The sequence below is a fragment of the Gallus gallus genome, chromosome 2 (genome assembly GCF_016699485.2).
Source record: "Gallus gallus isolate bGalGal1 chromosome 2, bGalGal1.mat.broiler.GRCg7b, whole genome shotgun sequence".
In the NCBI taxonomy this organism is placed as follows: domain Eukaryota; kingdom Metazoa; phylum Chordata; class Aves; order Galliformes; family Phasianidae; genus Gallus; species Gallus gallus.
The window spans coordinates 16,674,714-16,701,028 of NC_052533.1; the positions used below are offsets into that span (position 1 = coordinate 16,674,714).

General features: G+C 38.2%; 1 protein-coding gene across 3 annotated transcripts in view; it reads left to right on the forward strand.

Annotated features, from left to right (window-relative positions):
* Positions 1–26,315, forward strand: part of PRTFDC1 (phosphoribosyl transferase domain containing 1) — a 47,647-nt gene that overhangs the window by 15,582 nt on the left and 5,750 nt on the right. For 2 of the 3 annotated variants that reach the window (NM_001199585.2, XM_015281378.4), the window contains exons 4-7: positions 11,228–11,293; positions 24,014–24,031; positions 25,418–25,500; positions 26,091–26,137. In NM_001199585.2, coding sequence (NP_001186514.1) covers positions 11,228–11,293; positions 24,014–24,031; positions 25,418–25,500; positions 26,091–26,137 — 214 coding nt within the window. The remainder of the gene's footprint in view (positions 1–11,227; positions 11,294–24,013; positions 24,032–25,417; positions 25,501–26,090; positions 26,138–26,315) is intronic. The other variant, XM_015281377.4, reaches the window with a different exon arrangement.

Genomic DNA, 26,315 nt, shown 5'->3' on the forward strand with positions numbered 1-26,315 from the left:
CGTGAGAGTGCTTACCAGAGGCTTCCCATCCAAACTGCTCCAGCCAGCTAGGTCCATTTCTAATGAACCAGCTGCACACAAGCACCTCAGCCTGCCAGCAGCCCCTGCCAGAGGGAGTTACAAGCAGCTGGGAGAGCTGGTGAGTGGTAAGTTGCATAGCCAGCACCGCTCCAGCTGGAGGTATAGGTCTGCCCATAGTCTGGGGATCCTCCAAACCGGAGGTGCAGCCTCAGACCCCATCACTCCTTTATCTGAAATGCACTTCAAAGGGAGCATGGAGCAACTCTAATTGCTTTTAGAGAGCTAGCCTACACTTCCTGGTGCTCCAAGGCCAGATGGAGAAATCTCTACTATATGTAATAAAATGAGATCCGAAGACTCAGTGTCGTGATCTGGAGGTGGATGCTCTCCTAGGCATCCACAGCTCCATTCAATTTGATTGCAGAGCTGTGAGATATGAGGGCTTAAAGCCATCACTTGCTCAAGGCTGTCTTGAATGTAAGAAGAAATAAAGTGTTTCTGATTGATCTTAATTAAAACATACAGCATTTCCTGTTGGACACTGCTTACAGGTCAAAGTGTTAGTAATAATCTAAGGCACTGATTTGTGGGCATAGTTCAAGAAAGGTCATTACAAACCTATCATCCAGGCAGTTTATCAAGCTCATCTATAAAGTAAAACTTGCTCATAGAAAGGTGATCTCTGCAACTTTGTGCATCAGATAATACACCTACACACCACTTAAATATGTTAACACCATCTGAATTCTTAGGGATTTTTTTAAAGTATGAGTAAGTGTTTGAGTGATTCACATATAAAAGATTTGGGGGAACCAAACAGATCAGCCGGGGGAGAGCTGAGTAGGAAGCGGCCTGATTGCCATGGGGACAGAATGGGAACAGATGTGGCAGTGAAGGCAAGGTTGTACTGAGCTCTCCAGCACTATAAAAATACTGTTCTGAGGAATTTATGAGACACATTAATGCTAGCAGTTGCCTTTCTTCTCAAGAAACTTCATTTTTTGCCCTTGTTTGCTGCTTAGCTGTTGCCTTCCTTTATATTGCTTTGTGTTTTTTAGCTGTGGAGTTCTAACTGAAAAAAATATGTATACGCACACTTTTCAGATAACGTGGGATTGATACTCTGTTCTGCTGGACTTCAGATCTCATGCAAACTCGTTGAGAGATTTTCTCTAATCTTTCTGGAGAAATTTGTCTCCCCCAAAGGCCATGTTTTTCTAACAAGCTGTCATGTTTTTCTTTTGAAAAATGTTTCCCAAATTGAAAAAAAAAAAGTTCTAGTTTACACCATGTCACAGAGGGTACAGTGGCAGTGTATAAATGAAGTTTTAGATCTGAAGTTCATTTTCCTTAACTTTTTTTAATATGTTTTCTTCATGAGCTTAAATCTCTGGTATATTTCAGCAATCCAGCCTTCTGGAACATGTTGACATTGGAGACTGTGGATGTTTTTTAAATTGTTCAACTTGAGAACAGGCTCAAAGCATCAAGGGATACCATTTAAAGTCATTCAAGAGGTCATCTTTTCGAAGAATTAGATGCTAAAGTCCCCCTGGATACGGTACTTGTTGTAAAGTGGTGGTTTGCTACAAAGCCTAAAAAGTTAAAATTTAGTCTCAGTAAAATATATATATTTTTTGTATTCTGCCAAAAATGTAGCAAGCTACTGCTGAATGATGACATCTGCAACAGTACTATATGTCATCAATAGGAGAGACCATATCTGCAAGCTGCTTCACGATGTGTAGTGACAGGGAGATAGGCTCTTCCCTGTATGAAAGGTCCAGAACATAATGGTTGCTAATCCTGTTGTATAAATAAGATCTGGCAAGATTGAAAGTACCTTGCCATGTTTATGCATTGGCAAAATATCACCTTGATTTACCTATTTGGATGCTAATAATACCATTTAGTGTGTGGTTTTTTAAATTAAGATCTGAAATGGGGCAAAATTAATTAAAAGAAGCCTGAGGGTTCTAATTTTCCCAAGGAATTCTATGACTCTGTTCCACTGGCATCTCTTAAATGCTGTTTCTTAAAACAGATCATAGCATGTGTGATGTGCCACACCTCAGGGATGCTGTAAGGCATAAAACAAAAGGGTTACTGTAAAGGAATATAATAACAAGTACTGTGTTACTGCAATGCTTATTAGTGTGATAAATACAAAATTGGTTTCCCTCATCCTTTGATAAACAGAAGTTTGAATATTTAAATGGAGAAGAAATACTAGAAAATAACTTTGCAAGAAAACTGACAAAGGTTTTGTACTGTCTGAACTTTCCAAGCTGTCGCTAGCTGAGACACTAAATGTAATGGTATGAAAGAGAGCACTACAGAGCTGTAGTAGTTGTAATAGTCAATTGTACACCAGGCTTCAGATTGCTGGGAGAGATTAAACATTTGAGTTTTTTATCTCTTGAGAATTTGCTTAAACTTGTCTATCTGTTGTTTCAGCCCATTGCTATTTGACAGGTTTGGAGGTTTTTCTCCTAGCTTCCATTTATCTTCAATTCCTAGAAGCTGCTGATAGCCAGGGTCAGGAGGTTGGTACTTTGTGCTTAGCCTAGGTAGAGCTGTTTTCTCCCATCCTATCAGAAGTCCTCAATGTTTTTAGTACAGAACTACAAACTTGCTGTACTTTTTTTTCACTGTTAGTTTACTTTTCTGTGCTTCTTTTCAGCAGAATTAGAAACATGAGATAAGATGGTACATGTGGATCTGGTAGTGTCCCAGCTGGCATACTAATACTGGGAAATGTGACTTCTAGTCTTGCTGCTGTGATGCTTGTGTATGTAATGATAAACAATGATTGGGTAAAAGATAGATTACGTAGTATAGACTTAAACCAACAGTGATCTTTTTTTGCTGACTACGATATAGTGGACCACAACTTGCTTGATGTCCTTTATGATTTCTACATTGTCTTGGCATAGTAACAAGAGGTCTCCCTTCAATCTTTAGCTCATGGCAGTCTTCTGAGAGCTGAGGAAGAAAAGAAGCCCGAGTCATCCATGCTGTGACTGTGGGCTTTCATGTGGGCTGTAATACCACTTGGCAGTCCTAAATGAGTGCCTGAGGAGGATTAAGGCAGTTCTGGCAAGCATAGTTCCTGAATTCTTCTTTTACCTGTAAGTTTTAGATTTGATTTAACTCCCATCTCTATAGATTCTACAGATTGTAGTAGTCTGAATCTCATTTTGACTGAACAGCCCTGTGCAGTTGTACCTCTTGTCTTCCTGGGACATACATAGATACCATTTCTATGTTTTAAATGGTCTTTTACATAATTTAAAAAAAAAGTTCATAATTCAAGAAAGCCTAACTAACTTGGAGTTTGAAGATATATTGGGTTTTTATTTTAAGTACATTTTATACATTTACCTACATTTTAAAATAATTAGTATTATGCATTCTGGATTTCAGTTCTTGCTGATCTTCTTAAGTGTACAGGTGCTGCTTGTGGCACATGGGCATATGTGATGCTACAAAAGTACTGCTTTGTTCTGAAACAAAATAACCCATTGAACCAATTCTAAGCAAATAAATAAAACATAATTGCTCAACCAGAAGGCAAAATATGATTTGTTTTTTTAATTTGTGTATAATCTTTATTAACTGAGTTAACTGATCTAAATGCTATTGCCATTTATAACAGTTTGATGCTTCTCCAGCAAAGGTGCTTTGTGTTTGTGCAAATATAACTGATGTTTAAGGATTTTAAGGAGCGTTATATCTGCAGTAAAACTACAGGACTAGGTCATGTATGTACTCACGTTTAGAACTGTTTCTTTATTTGAAAATATTTGAATATTTTTAATTTTGTATATCTACAGAACTTAGTAATATATGGAAATATGGTGCTGAACACAAGCATCCAGCAGAAAAATATATATATATGTATAAATAAAAACCCACCCACCAAACCACACTGTAAAGAATTTACATCTTTTAGTATTTGTCTCGAGCAAATATGTTCTTAGTTACAGGTGTAATCTGTATTTACTTTGCATGTCAGTTCATCTCTGCTAATGTCTGAGAGCACACACAAGAGGGGTCAATTCCAAATGCCTCGACCAGGAGGTGAAAAGCTTCAGTGGCAGTTTCTGCTTTGTTAGATATCAGAGGATCTCCATGGAAGCCTTTCCTATGAGAGATGAATTTTTAGTATCTACTAAATCATGCTTGTTTCAAGATACCTTACCTTCTTTGGATTAGAAACAAAAAATACGTACAGGAATCCTGGTATGCAAGAAATTACTTGAGCAGGTGATTATAAACGGTCCAATTTATTAAGCTTAATAAGTTACTGTTATCCTGAAAGTTAAGCTGAAGGATCTACCTTGCTTTTATAGCAGGGAAGGAGCTTATTCATGTGCTACTACATCAGCTAGTGAGGAGTAGTACCTTGCTGCAAGCAAGTTCACTGTTCATGTTTCTCTGTCCAAAGCCTGCTTTCTCATTGCAGAGCTCTGACCTTCCCTGGAAGTGGATAGAAAAGCCTAAATTTGAAGCTCTTCCAAATCTGTATGATAGAGGTTTTTGTTTAGAAATAAAAACATGGAGGAGGAAGAATGAGAAATAAGTGAAATTAGTCATACTGTAGATGTGAACATAGAGATGTAAAGATATGTCTTACATTGTAGTAACTGGAGCACGGATAGTAAATTGGAACTTGTATGGGTTTATCTATCTCAGGTAATGCTGGCAATAAGATAGGAGTCAGTGCAGCATTGTAAGTGGTATAGTTAACAAGCAGGTCAGGAAAGCTTTGTGACCTCAACTTCAAGGAGTTACAAAGCTGTCTGTGCTTCAAGTATAAATATACCTTTACTGTTCCTGTGCAATAAATGGTGTCTGGCAGTGAGTGTATGCCAGTGTACTGTATTTCTAGTTGGTTCATCATCCTTTTTCTGTTTACAAGGTATTTAAAGCACCTCCTACAAATCTATCAGTGACCTGGCACTGGATTGTTTTGAATACGGGTGTGCCCCAAAGGTTGCATTCTACCTTTCGGTGCACATGTGATTCTTGGAAAGGGAAGGTATACTTTCCAGTCTTCACCAGGAATGATCCATATCACTCCCATTCATTTGCTCAGCCTTCTGCTTAGCAAGACTTACTGGTTGTCCTCTGAATGTTGCTAATTAATCCTAGATAGTTCTCCTAGTTTCCTACCATGAAAACAATGACAGTTCATGTTTTGACCTACACACTTGAGGTCCTTTGTTCTTAGCTGTTATTCTTCAGAGAAAGAAACCCAGAATAATATCAGTTCAAGTGTATGTTGCTTGTAAATATGGTACTTTGTGTATTATGACTCCACTGTGCTCTTCTTATTTCTGATGATATATTGAGGATAATTTCATAGCTTGTATTTGATATGTTTAAATGCTTGACTTTACTCACTAGTCAAAATATGTTGATAGATGAAGTGGATAACATACTGACACTTCTCAGACCAACATGTTCATGTACTTGCAGCACTTCTCAGCAGGCAAGCTGCAAAGCAAGCAAGTTCCGTACTAGGATGTCTGCATCCAAACTGGAACATCAAAAAATTCATTTTAATTATTATGTTTGTGACAGAAATGATATAGCATGGTCATGTAGCAAAAGATGATATAATTATCAAACAGTATATAATTGCAAAGCAGAAGTATTTATAATTGCAGATATATCTATCTACATTCTGCAAATACCTACAATTAGTTTCTATGTTGCTATTTGTTAAATGGAGAAAGTCTGGCTCTATTATGAATTGGTTAGCTCCAGTTCAGTCACATAGAAGTAATAATTTTCTATTTAAAGTTATGTAAGAGACACTGCTTCTGTGGTTTCAATTTTGAAGGATATGAACTGGGAAGTAAACTCTTGTCATATCTGCTTCTGTTTTCATCTGAGCGCTATATTTTTTTTCTTAACTGTAAAACATATCTGTAATATATGTTAATTTTATGCCAAAATATATAGTTCTGCTTGGGTTTTCTGTTATTTTCCATTTCAGTTTCAGAGGTCTATTTTAGCAGCTGCCTTCCACACAGCCATGTCTCTGAAATTCTATCTATTTCACAAGTCAGTTGTGTCCACGTGAGATTTCAAAATAGCAGTTTTTGTACCAAGAATTTTGTTCATATAATCATCATTCGTTACCCTGGTAAATGTCATCTCCCCTTTGACTTCAGTGCCATCTACCTTGTTCCCTCACTGCCAATCAAAATGTAGCTATTCCAATTGCCTTTAGAGGAACTATTACACATCCAGCTCAGCTGCTGTTATTTCTCTGGTATCAAACACAAGTTATTGTTGCATTGAGACACTTTAAGACTCTGTTCTTCCAGATTATGAGCCCCACTCAGATGAAATCCAATTGTTTTTGATATTCAGTGGGTAAACACTATGGGTAAGTTTATATTTATAATCTGAGGAGTTCAGATTGTACAGTCCTATTAATCATCCTATATAATATTTTTGAAAAAAAAATCTGCAAAGACTAGTTTGGTTGCTAATGTTTTTTCTTGACGTGCAGAGAGAAGTACTGGAGTAGTTCTATCTTTTAATATCTCTCCTCAAATATACTTTGCCCAGATTAAAATGAAACCTTTGAGTAAACATGCAAGCAAGTTATCCAAGGGGAATTGTGTTAATTGTTTGTGTGAGAGATCCTAAGTGGATAGTTCAGAATGTTAGTAGTGGAGAGTAGTCAAGATCATTGATTCTTATATGCCTATGGTAAATGTGATTGAAAATAATTTCTTTCTGAATGCTCAGTGAGGTTTATAGGATGAAAATATTGACTTCAGTCTACTGAACTGGGATTAATTTCACCTAACTTCAGATGTTTGGCAATTAGACATCGAGGTGAGAATTATTTGCTGTAGATTTCCCATGTGGTGAAATAGAGGGTTTCCCTGATCTATCTGGCTTCCTCCAGTGATTATGATGGGAGCCCAAGATGAGTTTCATAGATTTTGACTTTCAGATGCCTAAATTAGGGACAGGGTAATTCTCTCTTCACTGAAGATGATGGGTGACCCTGTGAGCCTTGCAGTAGCACGCATCATGTGCTGTTAATGACAACCTTAATGGGGGGGCCTAAGTGAATGTGTAGACTGAACTCTGCTCTGTGTTAGTGGATGTGTAGGACGAGCCTATTGGTGAGCTGCCCTGATTGTCACGTTCCTTTGTTTCTCCAATGAATTTTAGATGGAAAAAAAAATAATCACATTTCTTCCCAAGAAGTTGCATACGAGCTGTGCAAACTGTAGTAACTGTATGTGTTTGGTGTGATAATGTCTTGGTGTCATTTTGTAATTTGGTTATGCATTTAAACCGTAAACTGTTAGAACTACTTTTTGTTTTTCTTTTTCCCGTGGTTAAAGAATCTTTGTTTCACTGAGGCCGGTATTAATGCACTCCAGATTCTGTTTCTTTAGCAGAGTAACAGATGTTCACAGTTTGGTGCAATTTTCAGATGAGCAATGCTGTTTATAATAAATTTTCCTGAGACCACCCAACTCATTTCACTTGTAACTTGAACTGTATCCAAGCGCTGATCTCAGGAGATGTGAGATGTAATAATTCTGTGCCTCACCCAGTTCAAAAGACATGACTTAGTATAGATGGAATTTAAATATCTATACTTCCAATCAACATAGAAAGTCAAAGTTTTATCTTGCATGCTGCAAAAAATGGAGGTGGAAATAGCAACATTCTAGCTTTCACTCGTTAAGTATTCATAGGGTGTGAGGATGCATAATGACAAGCCCTGTGGGAAATAAAATCAGAAAACAAAGATGAACAGGTGAGAAAACAACACGGCAAGTAGAACAACTCCATTGAAATTTCTCCTGAAAAAATGCAGATTTATTAAATACAGCATAAAGAAAATGTTGCGTTAAATACAGCAAGTGAGGAGATGTGGGGATAGCACAAAATGCATCATGCTTTGTTGGGAACAAGGGCAAGGCATTGTTTGCTGCACAAACAAAACCACAGTGTGGTTTTGAGATGTCTATCTGGAATGTTATAATTAGTCTCAGGCATTTAACAACAAAAATGGTGTTGATAGCAGTTAAATATGTTAGAAAGCAAATATTGAGGAACTTTGGGACACTGAAGGTAAACTTCAATTCATGTCTTTGCATTTATTAGAAGCCTGTAGAGTCAGTCCTATCAGTTGTGTGAAAATATGGAACGTCTCCCAAAGGGAAAGAGGAGCGCTGAATGACTTGAGAGTACAAAAATTAAACAAACCGTTCTGAATTGGCTATAAGAGGAACTGAATGAATCAGGAGATTTCCTTTTTTTTCCCCCTGACATTTATTGTGCTTTATACTTAACATTTAGTACAGTGTTATTTTGAGATTATAAACTGAGAACTCGGGAAAAAGCACTGCAAGGTTCCTATGGCAACCGTAGTGTGCACATTCTCAGTATGAATGTTGCAATTACTCTAATGTGACATTGTGCTATTAAGACCTGCTGTTTGGCAGGTATGTATTTTACTTTATGAATTAACTGATAAATTTAGAGATGGTTCTAAATAGCATTAAAGTCAATGAAACATTTTTTTTCTAATAGAATCACTACTGTGTGTTGCTAGACGTTATTCCATGTTTCTTGAAAGCATCTTCTATGGAGCATTCTGAGATGTATTTCTTATGATGTTTAGGCACAGTGTCACTGCCCTGTCCTCTGACAGCAATCATTCTCCAGTCAGAACACAAGGATTTTCCTAATGGTGTGCAGTTGTGCCACAGCCACCAGTGTGCAAACACCCAGACTAGGGGATGCTCTGATCCCCTGGCTCTCAATGGCTTTTGTGTTTGCTTAACAACTTGCCGGCAATAAAGTTGCTATTTAAGCATCTTCCTTTCAGCTGAAGCCAGAAATACCAAATGCAGAGGAAACAGTGTTGCTGTGAAGACTGCTGAAAGAGATTTATTTATTTTTTAATTAAAAATAAACAAATTCATTAATTGCTGTACCTCACTGGTCTCTCTCTTTTTTTTCTTTTTCTTTTTTTTCTTTTCTTCCTTTCTTTTTCAGCTGGCAACTAAGGGCAAACTGCCCCTTTCCACTGCTGTGTGCTGCTGGTTACTGAAATTCCAACCTTTCTCATTTGGAAATGAAAAAAATATTTTGTCACTGCCTTGGTTACACACTCCGTGATAGATATTAGAATCTGCTTTTTATAGTCTAATACTACTCTTGACCTGAATATGTCCCTGGCTTTTGAAGAATGACCTGGCCTGCTCTACAACAAAAGGCCTATGCTTTTAAGGCTTAAATGTTCCCTACCTCTACTTGTTATTTAGTTTTAAAATAATCTTCTGAGGAATCAGTTGCTTGCTTTGGTATTTTTTTTTCTGTTATTCTTTGCAAAAATAAGAGAAATGTTGAAATTTATATTAGAAGACATATGGATGTAACTCTCATTACAGCTCTAGCTCTGTTTCCCAGGAAACGAATCAGAGCAGCATGAAAAACATCTAGAGCTCCTAGATCTGCTGCAGAAAAAGTGAAGGCAGGGCTACATTCTGTTTTCTAAGGCAATGATTGCCATGGATGTGCAAAGCTGTGGTACAGGATTTTTTTACGGGAGTGGAATCAGAGCAAAAGTGAATGCTTCTGGTGGGTCTGCAGTATGCAGACCTGGAGAAATTCCCCTCTGGGCCATACTGCAAGTGTTGCTTACACTTACCCAGGAAGGCTGTTGAGACCATGCATGGCTGCTGCAGTTGTAGCATTGCTGGTGACCAAGTGGCTGCTGAGGCACCTTTAAAAGCCCTGGGGTTCTGCCTGGGCTGGGAGTACCAGCAGGTGCAGCTCCCACCTGCACAGGAGAAGTGCAGAGGTGTGCAGCTGAACTGTGCCACCCCGCTGCAAACCCCGCAGTCCACCAGGAAATCCTCGCCTACCTCAGCGCTGCTGCTGCTGTCTCACTGCTTATTTTTGAAAAATATTTGACCTCAGAGCTTTGGGCTTATTTATGAAAAAATTGTATTCTGAAGTTGCATTTTCAGCAGTTGCTCACAATGGTTAATGGTTATTGGTTATTAGTGCGCTGCAGGGTCATGCTGTGGTACTGCAGCTATTAATAAAACTGGACTAGCCGTATCTCCTTGTGGGTAGGGAGATTAGGGTAACACATGCACCAATTTCTCAAAAAACCCACATTAATTATACCTCGTTTTGCTGTTGCTTTCTGTAGGAACTCCATACAGACTGCAAACAGACTAGCTGTGACTACGTATTTTTAGATTTGCTACCTCCTTTACACTGCGTGCTGCTGTTAATGAGTTTAAACCAGAGCTAGTCTGAGAATTTTCCATCAGAACTGACTTCAGTTGCAAATGTCTGTAAAACAAATTTATCTAAAGAAAAAGTTTTACGGAAGGTTGTTTTTTTTTTTTTTGTAAATACCTTTCCTAGTAGGAAAACCAAAGCATACAATTCTGCTGGGATAAGTTCAGTCTGACCGATGGGCAGTATTTTGGTTGACTGAATGGACCTCAAGGATTTTATGTTTACGTTAGTGGAAAAAGAAGAAATGAACTCTTGAAACTGTATGGCCGTACACATCTACGCTGTAACTTTTCTTTATAGAAAATGATAATTGCAAAACATTTTCCAGGAAAAAAACCTGAATGAATTTCTTCTCAAATAGCTGAGTGTGAGTGACAGACTAAGGTACGTTCGGCTGGGTTTATAAAAACTGTTCTGAAAAAAGACTGTACTTGCAGGTGTTTTGTCAAATGTTGAGATGTGCCTGCTTTCTTGTTTTGGAAGGGACAAATATGTTACACTTCTCATGCTAAGAAAGAGCAAGCAAAGGAACATCACTTATTTAAAAAAAGAAAAGAAAAGAAAAGAAAAGAAAAGAAAAGAAAAGAAAAGAAAAGAAAAGAAAAGAAAAGAAAAGAAAAGAAAAGAAAAGAAAAGAAAAGAAAAGAAAGATGCACTATTTTCTAGTTCAGTAAATCCTGAAGCTAGATCTTAGTGTTAATACAACCAGGAGATGGTAGAAGCCACAGGAATTAATGTCTTCCTGTCATACATCAGTGCTAATAATTATTTGAGTACCCAAGCATGCAATATTTAGTATCCAAGACCATGAAAGATCCAAAAAATGTTAATATTTGTATGCTTCTATTTTGTACAGTTACATCCAATTTCAAAGTTTTGTTTTTTTTTCTTTCAGAACGATCAGTCTATGCAAGATATGCAGATAATGGGAGAAGATGATCTTTCAAAGCTGACTGGAAAGGTTTGTTAATTTTAAAATTCAGGAAGTAAATACATCCACTATAAGCGGTTGAGAAAAGCTGTGTAATTTTGCACATGAATTGTCAGTTTCGAGACAGATACTAATACTGCAATCAAAGAAATATATTCATCTCCCCTGAATTGCTGTAATGCCATTGCTTTCAGGCTGCAGATGCCTCAAAAGGTCAGAAGTGGCCCCTTCATCCCAATAGTGTAGGGATTTGCCAAATAGTTGCACATAAACCATCACTGATACTGTGGGCAAAATTTGTGCTGGAATGCCTCCCAGGGCTTATTTGTGTTCCGAGTCTTGGATTTACTACCCTTGGAGGGTGCATGCAAGCAAAGTGCAGTTTGAGTATCCCTGTCAAATTCGACATGTGAGGGGTTTAAGATAATTTTGACTGCTGTACAAAGTGCAGCAGTGGAACCTTTCACTCAGCTAATCAAGTGGGATTTTTTTATTTCAGCATCAGGTGGTCTGTATGACTGAATTTGCTTTGCGCTATGATTGAACACTGTGGTAATGAAATGGAGTGGTTTGAGCCAGTGAAAAGGCTATTTTCATCCAACCGTGATAATACAAAGCAGTGCTTTGAAGAGGAAGGAAGGCTGATTTCATTAGGCAAATGGTCTGTGTGGAAAATGGTCAGAAATGGATTCTTTACTTATGCATTAAAGCAACATAATACTAGTTCTGTTATTCGTACTGTACATGCAGTTACTTTCGTATTAGTTGGCCCTAAAGAACATCATTTTCTTCAAAGCACTCAAACGTAGCTAGCACTAGCTATCTCATTTGCTTTGTTGTACTGTAGCACACAAAAAAGAACAGAAAAAGTAAATGTTGAATATTTCATTAATATTAAATAGGTTTGGATGCAGCTAGAACTTCAGTAAAAAATGCTAGTATTCTCCAAATATCTCAGTGGTAAGCATGTCCTCAGTTTACACTTCTACGTTCTGATGGGTGGGCGTTTTTTGCAAATTTTCATGAAAGCATTCATAACGTTCTTGTGAAATAGTAATACATTTGCTGCTCTCTAATATCCAGTTGCTGGAGTAACCTGTTCTTCTGTGATGGTTTTGCATATGTTTCTCTACTTCACAGGAGAACTGTCAGTGCGCCTATAATTTCTCCTTCCCGGGCAGTTCAAGCCCTTTCTTATCTTCTAGGCCAGCCTCTCTTTCTCATCTTCAAATGCCAAATTTTCTTAATGAGACCCTGGTGAAACAGGTCCTGGTTTCAGATATTTATATCTTTTCCAGATACAGTCTTTCTAGCATAATTTGAATTCTCTGGGGCAAAATATTACTTTCTGTCTTGGGACTTTTGTGTTTTTATGAGTGTGCATATACGTGTGAGAGAGAAGGAAAAGTTTAGCCCAAATAGTTCCACTCTTGCCAAAAATGAAGCAGTGTTTCCTTATATTAAAAATCCTGGTGACCTTTTCTTGTTGGCACTGCCCCCTGCTCCCAGGTTTGGAGCAGGGATGTAAGATGGGGCTATTGGGAGGCTAGAAGGAACTTGGTGAGAAGGCCAAAAAGCAGTAATATTTAGGATTGTGTTGGGTAAAGAGACCGGGATCCTGGGTAAGTGTGGATGTGCTGATTTGGGAACCACAGTGGTTGCTGATCAGGGTTGAAGTCCTGTGTTGGAAGCTGGGTGCAGAGAGGCAGGAAAGGAGACTGGGATGGGATGAAACAGGACATGGTCTGACATGCTGAAAGGGCATGTACAGAGGTTGTATGTGTGGTTGTCTCTGCTGATGGGTGAACAACTAAATCGCTTTTTCACTGTAAGACATGAAGATGGAGTTTCCTTAAGACTTGTTTTTCTGATTGCAGAACTGAGCAAGGCTTTAGCTCAAATGCTCGGACTTGTACGTCTAAAGTTGGATATATGAAGGAGTAGCCTTATGTCCACCGGTGTGGAATATGATGCCAATTCCTCCATCTGTTGTTGACTTAAGCAATTAGTGGAAGTATTTAGCACGTTTTGCTAATCAATCATTTGTGAACTGATTCAGAGCCTCCTACAGTCAGTGTAAATCTTTCCCTGAAGTGTGTTTTAGTACCTTAGTTTAGCTTCTGGCTTTTCAAACTGCTGGCTTCAAAGTCACTGGATGAATTAGTGGAAGACTTACAGGTGGAATTCAACTTTCCTGCTTCTAAGTCAGCTAAATGCTTCTGACTTCTTGGAATACTTATTATAGAAAATTATAATTATATTGAAAAATTAATATGCCAGGTTAAATCATATTCACTTAATAATTGTGGAAAGTGTTTCTGAGAGTGCCTGGAAGTCCCATTAACTTTTTGAAAGACTCGAGACCATAAATAAGTTTTAACAGTTCTGAAAACTACAGAAAAGATTCTGAGATTCAGATCTTGAATTGTTCTTCATTAAGTAATAATATCTTGAAGCATGGCTACCCAATACTCTTAGTGAAAAGCTAAATCATGTCTTTGTGTGGGAAAAAAAAATATTAAGTATAATTATGAACATTTCCGCTATTCTGTAACAATGCTTTTGTTCTGAGAAAGCTTAAAGAAAGCTAAATTTTTCTTTAATGAAAATTAAAAGGAAGCTGTTAAGGATAAAAGCTCTTTGGAGGGAAGAATCTCTCCTCTGTACCTCTATAGAATATGCTATTGTTTTGAAAATATAAAAGCCCAGAAAAAATGTATAACAATTCAAATAATGAAAAAGAGAGATATTCAGACAGAGAAGGAGGAGAGGCACAGAGACCCAAACTACCTGAAAAGAAGTAATCCACAATTTGAAATTCTTATGTGAAGAAGGTCACAGAGACAAAAATTGAGATGTCAGTGGTATGAATTATCAATGAAAATACTTGGGAAATGAGTCCTGATACAGCTTAAGACTCTAATGCTTTGTACCTATTCATTTCTATGCAGAAAAAATGTAATTTCAATACATCTCCTTTAATGTTGGAAGTGATGAACATAAAATTTCTCAGTAGCTAATTTCGTAGTTAGGTAGATGCTTAGCTTTCAATTGCTCTATAGTTAAAATGTTCATTTGGGTAAAAGCTATCATGAATGTTTGTAAAGATGAATACATTTTGAAAACGGGGGGTAATTTGTAGCTGCACCGAAAACTGGAGGTACTGTTTCAAAGAGAAATGGTAATGAAAATTTATGTAGATTGGATAAAAAAAACTAGTAATATAATAATATTTAGTATTAATACAGTAATCAAACTTTATAATACAGTAATGATTCTTAACATTAGAAGTATTTGTGGCATTTAAACAAAATAAATTTTAAGACAGATAGAAATTTTAGTAGATGCAGCTGGACCAATGTTGTGAATTATCATTACCATTTACTTCCTTTATTTGTATGTGTGGGGTCTTTTTCTTAATGTACTGTAAATTGCTTCAGGTTTGTGTCTTTGTTGAAGAGAAATGGAATTTAATTTTAATCTGATATCCAGAACTGTGGGAATTATGGAGAACACAGAGAATTAATCCCATGAGTTTTGGAGCTGGTTACATAGTCCAAAGTCTCCACTGGCAGAAGTTATCCTGCATCTCATTCCACATGTAATATGTCCCCTAACCTTTAAAAATCCCTATACCATTTCAACTTGTCTCCATGCAAATGAGGCACGTTAGACAAAATCACAAACTTACAATTTTAGAAGTACATATTCATTGAGTTGGGGTACTATATTTATTTTCAAAATTATATCAATATAATTATTTAATTATCACTATTTGTATATAACAGAGAATGTGAACAAAATTAATTCTTCTTATTTGTTAGGTTACCAAGAACTTCTAATTAAAAAAAAAAAAACCTAGCAACCTAGTTAGTATGATATAATTATGGAATCCATTAATGTTCCAGCTGTCTGTAGCATGGATCAACCTTTATATTATTTTTGGAAGACTGTTTCCCTTATTCATGCTAAACACATCATGTTGACAGCTGGTGGTTTGGGCAGTTTTGGTGAAGATTAGAAGATAATAGATTAAGAGAAATAATGAAGACCAATATGCTTTATTCTCTGTGTGCTTCATTGCATTAGTTTAAGCATTTCATCACTATTGTAATGCTCTTCTAAAAGAACCGATCGTATTACAACCAGGTTTCACTTAGAGGATGGTGTCCACTATTCAGTAGTCCGCACTTCCTTTTAGCAGGATATGTCTTAGCAAATTGCTAAACTTCCTTTCTATACATCTCATCTAAATACATATATCCATTGTCCACCATTTCTCTGCCCCATTTGTCATATGAGAATATGTTCCTGGAGTATAGTGCAGTTTCTCTCTTATGTCTCTCATCTCTTCTCTTATTTTGCACATAACTTTCTCTGTTTGTCATAGATTGTAGTGCTCATAAGACTATTACTACCATAGTATATAAGATGAAAGGTCTGTCTGGGCTTGTGTTGCATCTTCAGCAGCACTTAACTGGAATCTTACCAGGAAAGGATATGTGAAACACAGCTGGTACATAGACTTTCTAAATCAAAGTTACATCCGGGCTATCATTCTGAGTAGATCCAGTGCCAGAACTGCTATTCCCATCTGTCTAATCTCTTAGTAATTCCAGGTATGTCTCTAACAGTCCTACGGGATCCTGCACTGAAGAGTTTCATATTTAAGATGTGTGTGAAAAAGTTGTCATTCCTTCTTTTAGGCTTGCTACCTGGTTACCTTCTGTGGGCTTTACAAAAGTTATAGCAGCCCTTTTGAATTACTGCCTTAAAGTTCCACAAATCTGGCTATATTATTTTTCTTTTTTCTTTTTCTTTATTTTTGTTTTCCTCTAAAGATCCAGAAGTACTGTTATGCTCTTGTTTGAAGCACTGGATAATTTAGATTGAAGGGTCCCACCCATCAATTTCTTCAATGTGGCTACAGTTTCTCTTTGGAGCTACCAACTATTTTGAAGTCCAGCTTTAACAACTTGGCGGAGAAGCCCCCACACTTCAGGAGTGTTTTACCAACAGTTAACTGTCGTCACTGCTGAAACGTGAACCTGATTTTCCCATCTGAATTTGGTCAGCTTTTTGCTGACCACATTTTTGCTGACTGTTGCCTTTTTTATCCTTTTGCTTACTAAATTGAGCTGCCTACCGTTATCAAATTTATATTGCCACGTGTTGCATGTTTGCCCATCGTCCACTCATTCCTTAAGCTTCTTTTAGATAAAGTAATCCACTGGGAGCCTGTTGTGAAGAAGTGGCAAGGATTTAAGGTAGAATTAACAACTGGAAATTCACATTAGACCAGTGGTTAAAGTTGAAAGAAAAACATTTCAAGTACGCGGATCCTTCTGTTGGTCTGAGTAGAATCAACAAACTTCAAGCTAAGTACAGATTAGCAGTAATAATTAATTTTAACCTAACGTGGTAACAAGTTAGACAGTTTGGGAGAAAAGGGTCATTGCCCTACACGATCACCTGCCCTATGACCAAAGAGGCAGATAAAAATGTTAAGAATTCCTCTGAGCTAAAATAAGAGCAAATTATCAGCTGTGGAACATTGATAAATGAGTTGGAGGTCAGCTGCGGTGGAAGATTATAATGTGCCATAAACTCCATATTTCATCGAGTCCGTGATTTCTCCTGCATACAGCAGTTGTGAATTTTTGTTCCCAGGCTCAGCTGTTGAAGGTATTTTGTGGTCTCTTTGAGGTTGTGGGCTGAGAGGTCAAAGTTCCTATGTGAAAAATGTTCTCCCGCTGGGAACTGGGCTGTTAATTAAATAAAAGCTATTACTTCCTGCTACAAACACTGCCTCACTGTAAGGTGTTTTTTTTGCCAGGTTTGAAGTAATTTTACTTTTCTCAGTTTTCAGTTCTTTTTGTTTTTTTAACAGCTTTTAGTTTTTAAAATGCATATACATGGTATTCTATTGATTTTATACTGAGACATTGAAGGAGAATAGAACTTGTTTGTGTACCCGCCTGATTTCATTGCTATACTTGCAAGGACTGTGTTTGTCCTGTTAGCTGTAGTATTGCTTTAAGTATTGTTGTTTACTTGATTATTTCAGTAGAGTTTCTGCTTTTCAGGAAATGTTCCCTCTTTTTAAATTTATAACTGCATTTTCATTTATGAAAAAATTATATTTGATATGAATACAAAGAGAAATTTTCCCTCAAACACTTATTCACTAATTATTTCAAAGCATAGGATTTTTTTCCACCTTTGAAATTTAGCTTTTAAGTGAAACATAAAGTCAAAATCTGGGGAAAAAGAAGTTATTATTTTCCAGGGAAAAAAAAAAAAAAGTTGTTTCTATTGAACTTATTACTGTCAGGCAGGATTTATACATGATCTCATTACTCTGCTTGGTCTTGTTAGCTGACATTGTTCCATTTGTTATTGACCTGTGGGAAGGTAAACAATAGAAATGTATTGACTCAGGGCTGGAGTATTTTTCAGCTTATCACAGGTCAGGATTTTCCTTACGTGTGTTATAATACCAGCCTACTTTCTAGCTGTGCATTAGCTCATGTGGCATTGAAAGGCAGTAGACTACAGAAAACTGTTTCTCAATTTTTGCAGATTTCCATTTTAATTTTTAAATTCACAAATGCGTGGCAGTTTATAATAGAAGTGAAGTTATGTCTTTTTGAGACAAGAAATTCCTATGAATACAGGAAGTAGAAATGATTGCTTCTTCATTATATATAACAGTAATATTATCAAAAACTTTTTGTGTTTTGTGACAGCCAATTTCTACTACCATCTAAAGAAGGATACAGGAGCAAATGTTTATCTTTGTGTAAATTCAGTTCCCATCGTGAATATTATTTCTGCTCAGTGCAAATATCCATATGCAGAGTCAGAAATCGTGTGCAACCTGGTCACTCAAAAGTAGAAAATTTTATGCTTTGCAGAAACCCTCTCTCTCTTGCATTTATAAAACACAGTTAGGGCACATATTGCACCAGCCTGCTACCTGGTATAAGAAGCTGTGATCACAGGACAAATCACAGTCACCCATACTTGTCAGCTCCCAACCATTCCTCTGATCTATCAGCAATGAAAGCTGCTATACTTTGGTAACGACTCAGTGGAAAGGTGTTTCGGTCTCTTTGAGTTGAGCCACTGCCCCTTCTTTATTCGGACTATGAGAAGTATTTCCAGGATATATTTTAGAAATTGACCATTCTCTTTGTCTCACTGTAAGATACGTTGGAAGCATTATTAGATTTATGGACATTCTTCCATAGCTTGGATTGGTGAGAATGGCTCAGAAATTAAGCCATCTTCAGCCTAGTCACTGTGTCAGTAAATATTCCTGTTTCCTGTTCTTCAAGCTCCAAAAATAGATAGAAAATATCAAATGCATGCCAGAAGGCCGGATTACTTTTCATGTGGTTTCCTCCTCTGCAGCCACCACAGCTGTATCTGAAAGGACAAAACAGTCTTGATCTCTGTGGTATAGGAGCCTCAAACATTTACATATGCTTGGATAAAGACCTTTTCTTTGGCATCCTGTATTGTCACATCATGTGTCCAGCTGTCAGTTGCTGCAGTAACATCACAAGCTGATGAATTCTACCAGACTCATATTCCCCAGCTCATGGGTGGATTTCATGGTGAGGATGAATAAAGACTTGCTCGTATCTGTTACCTTTCCCAAGGGATGCTGGATGCAGCCAGTTTTGCATTTAGGATGCTGGTGACATTACTACTAGTGTACTAATCAGTTTTATCCACTGCATTCTTCTTTTATCTTCTCCTATCCATCTGCTCAAGAACAAGCAAATCTGTTTCAACCAACTGTAGTTATATATCACTACTACCTGCTCTCAGATACTGTGTGTCAAAACACTTAGGAGTTTGTTTCTCTGCTTCTTTGCAATGCCATCCCTTTCCTGGAGCCCTCCAAGCAGTTGCCCACTTCAGTAGGAGAAAGGTAGAGGACGGGCAGCAATACAGTCTATGTCCCAGCTCATCATGCTATTCTCATGGAGATGATTTCTGGTGCTGGAGGTTGGCAAACTACTTTGAATGCTCTTAGTCACAAGCAGAAGTTAAATACGATGACTTTAGTCACAGTAAGCCTGCCTAATCAAAACAGGGGTTAGTGTTATCGTTCTCAACCATCAGGATGCCTGCTTACTAATATGTGTTTTCATATCTAAATATTTTATAGTGGCTTATCCACTACAAAGTTCTTACGTAAAGGGTGTCTCCAAAGCATAGAAAATACTCATTCATGTTTTGGCAATAATGAGAGCATGCATAATACAAACCAGAATATCTGTGTTTCCTTAGCTAGACAGCTACCTGATTAAAGGGACTTTCAAAGAAACAAATCTCTCAGTGTATGTAATTTACAACTCTTGGACTCACTGAATCTGAGGAGGAAGTGGTAAGAATAACAGAACACTGGTTAGAGAATTTCAGAGTCCACCAGTATCATTGCTTCTCAAGGTAATTAATCGGTACGAGATCTTACCCCTCTGTTGAAGTCTTATGCAGGTGGCTATTAGTGTAGTGGCCAGACAAACCCTTCAGGCATGTCTGATTCCACATTCATTTTCCTTCCTTCTTATGAGTCATTTGTGATAGGGAAATGTGGACTAAATTAAATTTCTTTCAGGTGGATGTATACCTGGTTGGAAAGATGTTCTCAAGAAACCATTATGCTTCATTGTCACACTGGGTGCATTAAAACGTGTTCTTCAATAACTACAATATTTAATTCATTATTTAAAAGATGAAATTAGCATTTAATGCTAATGATACTGCCTGGAAAAATACTACAATATAGGATTATGATCTTAAATTATTTTAAGAATTCGATGCAAAGAATGACAGATGAATACTACCATGTGTATACAGAATCTTTTGCATAAGTGCAAGTGGAGAAGGACTGACTAAGCAACAGTTCTGTGCTGGAGATGATAGGTGGATCACAAATTGAACATGAGACAGCAGCATAGCTTTACAGAAGTTGTAACCACTGTATGGAATTTATAGAAAGTAGGATAATTTAAAAGCTATCAGTGTGGCTCTTTTGTTTTCTTGAGACTGGGAAAGGCTTCTCTCTGGCTTGGGGCACCACAGCTGGAGAAGAATTCTGACCAGCTGGATGGGTTCTAGAGGAGAACAAAAGAATGCTCACGAATGTAGAAAATGCAGCTTGTGAGGAAACAAATAAATAAGAACCGTTTAATCTGAAGAAGAGGAAACAGGAAATTTATACATCTTCAAATGTGGAAGAAAGAAATTTTTTTTTTTTTTTTCTGTGTCCATAGCAAAACAAGTTCAGGCCAAATAGCAAGAGCAGTTTTCTAACTGTATTTTTGCTCTTAGATATTGAGGCACTGAGACATATTACCTGATAATCCCAAATCTGAAATCCTCATCATGTTGAAGAACAGGAAAATCAGATTATCTGTGAGGGATAGCTTAAGTTGATTCTCTGGGCCAGAAGAGATCTTGATGATCTTTCAAGATCTCCTCAGCCCTGCTTTCTATTAATACCTGTGATTATTTCTTCTCATTAGTTAATTAGCAATGTCTGTTCCTCCCTGTTGGTTTAATCCCAGTTCCATGGCCAGAGAGGCTGCTTTCCCTTCACTTATGATTTCTGCTTGCAAGTAAGCAAGAGTATCTATGTTGCTGTTCATGATAGGATAACTGAAGCTAGCTACTGTGGGAAAAAAAACCAAAACATCTTTGTCTATAGAGGAAACATCACAGGACTATGCTTTTCTCTCAGTCTGTTAGTCCCCTGAGTGTTCTTAATAGTTCTTAGTGATCCTGACCAGTCTCAGCCAGGGCCCCTACCCACACCTGTGAACATGGTAATCCCAGTTATGCTCAACCCTGGGTTTTCAATCCATGACCGATCTGTACTGTATGAGTACTGATATTCAGCTCCAGCCATTCCTGTGCCTTACTGACAAACCGTGTCACTCGGGACCCTGACTCACAGACTGACTTTCCAGCTTAACCTTGGATCTGTCTCATCACTGTGAACTGATCTGGCAATCAGCAGGTTGTGTTTAGCCCTGGTTACTCTCACTGGACTTGATCCTGACCTGTGGACTAACATCTGAGCTTAGCCTCAGACCTGCCTCCTTGCCATGAACTTGCCTAATAATCTAGACTGTTTGTTGAGTCTGCCTCAGGGCTGTCCTGTTTATCTTGCTGGGACACTGTAGAGTTGGGCCCTGATTGGTGAAGCCCCTACACTGCCCTACTCATCGACTGGAGAGGAATCAGCCTCTGCAGAACCCTGGACAGACTGCTAATGCAGTCTCTGTCATGCTAGATTTGTTGTTTCACGTCTCTTGCCATACCTGCTGGATCGGTCTTGTCACTAGAAGATTTGTGCTTTTCCTTTGGGTGCAAAGTTCTTGTCAACAGACCAAGAGACATAGTAAACTGGCAGAGTAATTCAGAATGTCAGGCTGACATTATCAGGTGAACCTCTTCTACAAGATATAAGAAAAATGTTTTTCACAGTAAGGGTAGTGGAGCACTGGCACATGTTGCCCAGAGAGGTGGTGGAAGCCCCGTCCCTGGAGACATGCAAGGTCAGGCTGGATGGGGCTCTGAGCACCTGATCTAGTGTAGGTGTAACTGTTCATTGCAGGGGAGTTGGACCAGATGGCCTTTTAAAAGTCCCTTCCAACTCAAATAATTCTAAGATTCTATGTCAGTTCCAGTCATCCCAGACTGTTTGCTCATTTTCATCTTTAGTTCTGGCCAAGTTCTATCCTATATCTCTGTATACCTGTCCACTCTTCTGCTCTCTCTGAATATCATAAATATATAGATTAATCATATTATAAATATGGCAGCTATGTGTGCTGCCATAAATATGGCAGCTGCTGTGCAAGTTCTCTGGGTGATGGTTAAACCAATACTCCCGCAAATAGTCTTCAAGTATCCACTGATGGAATCAACTGATCTGCTCACGCCTCAGACCCAAGTGTCCTGAGCTAGTCTGTGGAAGTGTTTTCTCTAAATTCAGCCAGGAAACCAGATGAGAGCCAAACGTTTTCAGATCCAAATGTCTTCCATTAAGAATGCGTGTCCCTCTAAGCCTACCATAAGTTTCTCCCAAACATGGGTTTGGTCCCTTCATTTTATCTAGAGGATTTCTATATTTCCATTCTTTTTTGAAGGAAGAAGTTTTCAGAGGTAGGACATCTTTGGACTTGCATTATTGAGAGGCCTTTGAATTTTTACCTCCACAGGTTTAGGTCTTTCAGCCCCAGAGTTGTTTTTGTCAGCAGCTGGGAGGTTGAAAGTCAGGAGTGCCAAGCAGGATAACGACCAGTGAAACCTGTTTTGGAAACACCAAAAAGGAGCCACTCTCTGAGATTAACATACATTTCATCAGAGCTCAGTTTAAATTAGTGGCTTTCTTGAGTGATACCTCCACTGCTGCCACTGACTGAACTACTGCTGGGAGTTCCCTCCACACCTTTACCAAATGTTTTGCCATTTCAGAAGCATCTAGGGATTATACGGTGTGTGGAAACACATTTCTGCAGTGATTGTGTGCATGAAGCATGCCACAGTTCCCTGCCAAGCACTGTAATTATTAGGAGGGACTGCAACCTGGACATATATGTGTGTGTGTGTGTGTGGATGATCTGTACTAATCAGTTCTATTTTACAGATAAATATATATATATATATACACCTATTAATGAGACTGTCAAAGCCACTCTGTTTATAAATACAGACCCTGCACAAGCTCCATCTCCATGGTGTTTGAGTCTTTCTCAGAGCTCTCAGCTTTGGGACTGTGTGATTGAAAGGAAAGTTAGATAGTCTCCATGTTATGTATGTAGCAAAGCCAACAAGCTTGCTAGAAAGGGAATGTAGGCTTGTCTGGTGAACAACTGCATGGATATGAAACTATTTATCTCAAGGTTTTGCAGGATGTGCAGTGGTCATATACGTGTAAGATGAATACATGGATAGATAGATATTGCTTTTTCTATTCTAAGTTCCATCTCAGAAAGCTGGTCTTAATGCAAAACTGTAAGAGAGGGCACTATCCCTTTGAACATGCATATGATAATGTCCTCTAATAAGTAGGTTCTTATTTCTTATTATTGCTTTTAATAGGAGAACAGACGTCGCCTTATATACTGTGATTCCTGGGACAGTTATGAGCCATTTCAGCAAAAAGCTGAGCCTGTGTGATCACACTGCCATAAGGCTTGACATCTTTTGGACCACTTCTCTTCCAGTAACACTACTGATTTGGGCAGTAGTAGTTGAAGTAGTGCTTTGCAGTCTGAGAGTGGGACATAGGACTTGCCTTGTAATCCTTCACTGTGAGATTTCTGGGGGTGTGGGGAGAGGAAGAGTTTTAGAGTAAGAATACCATTGCTGCAGTCTAATATTAACATTAGGTACATTTTAGTAAACTATTGGTTACGCTGTAGTACACTGCTGGACACACTGCAAGGAAGTGGAGTTCATCCCATTTGTATTTCTTCCACCTGGCTGTGTTTTCCAGAGCTGTATCCATTCTCATACAAAGGGAGATAGTCCAGACAAAGTTGAATAAAGTCACAGTCCCTGGCTATGATCAGAAATGGCTGGCTCTTATTCAGGGCACAGAAATGAAAGAGCAAGCTGTGTCCCACCCAGCTGTACATATGCACATGAGCCTATCACTTTTTCAAACATTTCTTTCACTTAGTTTGTGAATACTGTGTAACTGTTTTTCTTTTCTTTTTCCAGAATGTTTTAATTGTTGAGGTAAGCTGGCTGTTTCTGTCATATTGTACTTGGAGAATGTCACCTAGTAAAGTCTTTATTGTGTGTTCAGTGTCTAAAATGTGTCTGTATTTAGATTCTTTGACTGGGAAGTGGCGAAGAGGGAGGTGTTTTACTTAATAACCTGTCAGTCTTTTTGCAACTGCAAAGAGATCAAACTAGATTGCCAGCACTCTAATTTGGACTCTGCCTTGTGATAGCCAGGAGCTTGTGTTTCTGTGTCACTTGATTTGTTGTTTTCAGGGCTTCCTGATCTCCCGTTCTGCAGGTTGTCCTGTGCCTTGGAAGACAACAAATCAATTGCAATTGTGCCCTGAATTTCCCCATTGCATGGCTTTGAAATGGTAGCACAGCCCTACATATGCTTTACAACGTTAAGGTTGTTCACACGCTGCATGGGAATGTCAGTCATTCTCTCAAGTCCCCATGGCTCCTGTTCATTAGCACTGTACCCTGGAGCGTCCCCTGGGGAGGTGCATCATAGATATGTTGCTGATGTAGAGCAACAGCATTCAGTTCTAGAGGAAAAGAACATGTCACTTCACTGGTGCTGCAAAATCTTTCTTAATTAATAATGTAGGTGATTCTGTGTCATAAAATTGACTGGGATGCTTCAAGAGCATGTCAAGATCTGACTGGCATTTCAGGCCCAATCTGCTTGTGTGAGAAGTAGGCTGGATGGTGTAATGAAGAAAATGAATAGATGCTGGAATGTCTTTCTATAGCAAAGGGGAAAAAACTCATCAGCCGCAGAGATGGATGGTTACCCGAGTAACTGCTACAAGCCCCATCCTTGTCAATGCTAACTGCTGTAACAAACTTGAACAATGTCTGCAGCAAATTCCGTTTATGTTTGTAGATAGCTGGGGAGCAAAGGTAAGATTCTGCTAATGAAAAATACACACCCGGTGAGTTCAGGATCAACAGCTGCTCCCCATGCATGTTCAGTTGTGTAGCCAGGTATGTACTGATCTCATTGAGATTAGGTTGAGCACAGCAGATGTGGAAAATACTCATTTGTAGAGGGCTAAGAAAACGACAAATAGAGCAGATCTAGCTCTGAGATGGAAAGGTGTTGCCATACGGTAGTCTTGTTCATAATTTGAAAGTTCTGATCCCTGTATACTTGCATTGCCCAATTAAGTCATCCCAAGTCCCTTGTGAGATCCCAAGTACTAAAAGCACACTTATTTTCAGGAGGAAATGAGAAGTCCTTTCGTTCTTTATTTCATGAGTAGAAAGTGATTGCTTCAAAGAGTGTATAATAGTATAATTTCTACAAAATGTGGAACTGCTCAGTCATTGTCCAGATTTCATCTTTTCAGCTTTCTTTTGTCTTAACTTACTGTGTTTTTCATGTTTTGCAAGGATATTGTTGGAACTGGAAGGACAATGAAGGTTCTGCTTAATCATATAGAAAAATATAATCCAAAAATGATTAAAGTGGCAAGGTGAGTAAAATGATCACAAAACTTAGTAATTAATTAGTCCAGCCCAACATATTTCTCAGTGGAATTCCTGCTCCACGATCCTGCTTTAAAGCTGTGCTGCCGTATGGCATGGGGAGCTCTGCAGAGAAGCTGCCTGAGTCACCAATGGGAGGGTGGAGGACAGGAGAGGAAATGCCATTGTATTGTTCTGCAGTGACATTCAGCCCCATTCGTTCCCCTTCAGCCATTTCAAGACTGGCTTTTCATGGACTCATTCATGGACTTTGAAGAGAAACACAGCGATCTCTTCCCTGCCATTAGATTGTTGGCAAAGAAGTAGCAGAAAGATAACAAACAGTGATTCATATGGCTCGGGAGCTGTGGGTTTTTTTTTTTTTTTCTTTTTTCTTTCTTTCTTTTCTTTTCTTTTCTTTTCTTTTCTTTTCTTTTCTTTTCTTTTCTTTTCTTTTCTTTTCTTTTCTTTTCTTTTCTTTTCTTTTCTTTTCTTTTCTTTTCTTTTCTTTTCTTTTCTTTTCTTTTTTTTTTTTTTGACAGAGAAAACAGTTTTTTATTCTGATGAATATTTAGACCTTTTATTTTGTTCTTTACAGTTTGTTGGTGAAAAGAACATCTTGGCCTGATGGGTATAGACCAGACTGTAAGTGTTGTTGTGAAATTCTTTACATCCCAGTACAAGAAGTTACTGTTATTCTATCATTAGGTGGACTGCTAGAAGTGTTGTAAGGTATCAGTTGGCAGTGGGAGTATGGGATGCAACGGAAGGATTTGTGTAATTGTGTTTTAAGCCCAGCCTTATTTGTCTGATGTTTTCTGCA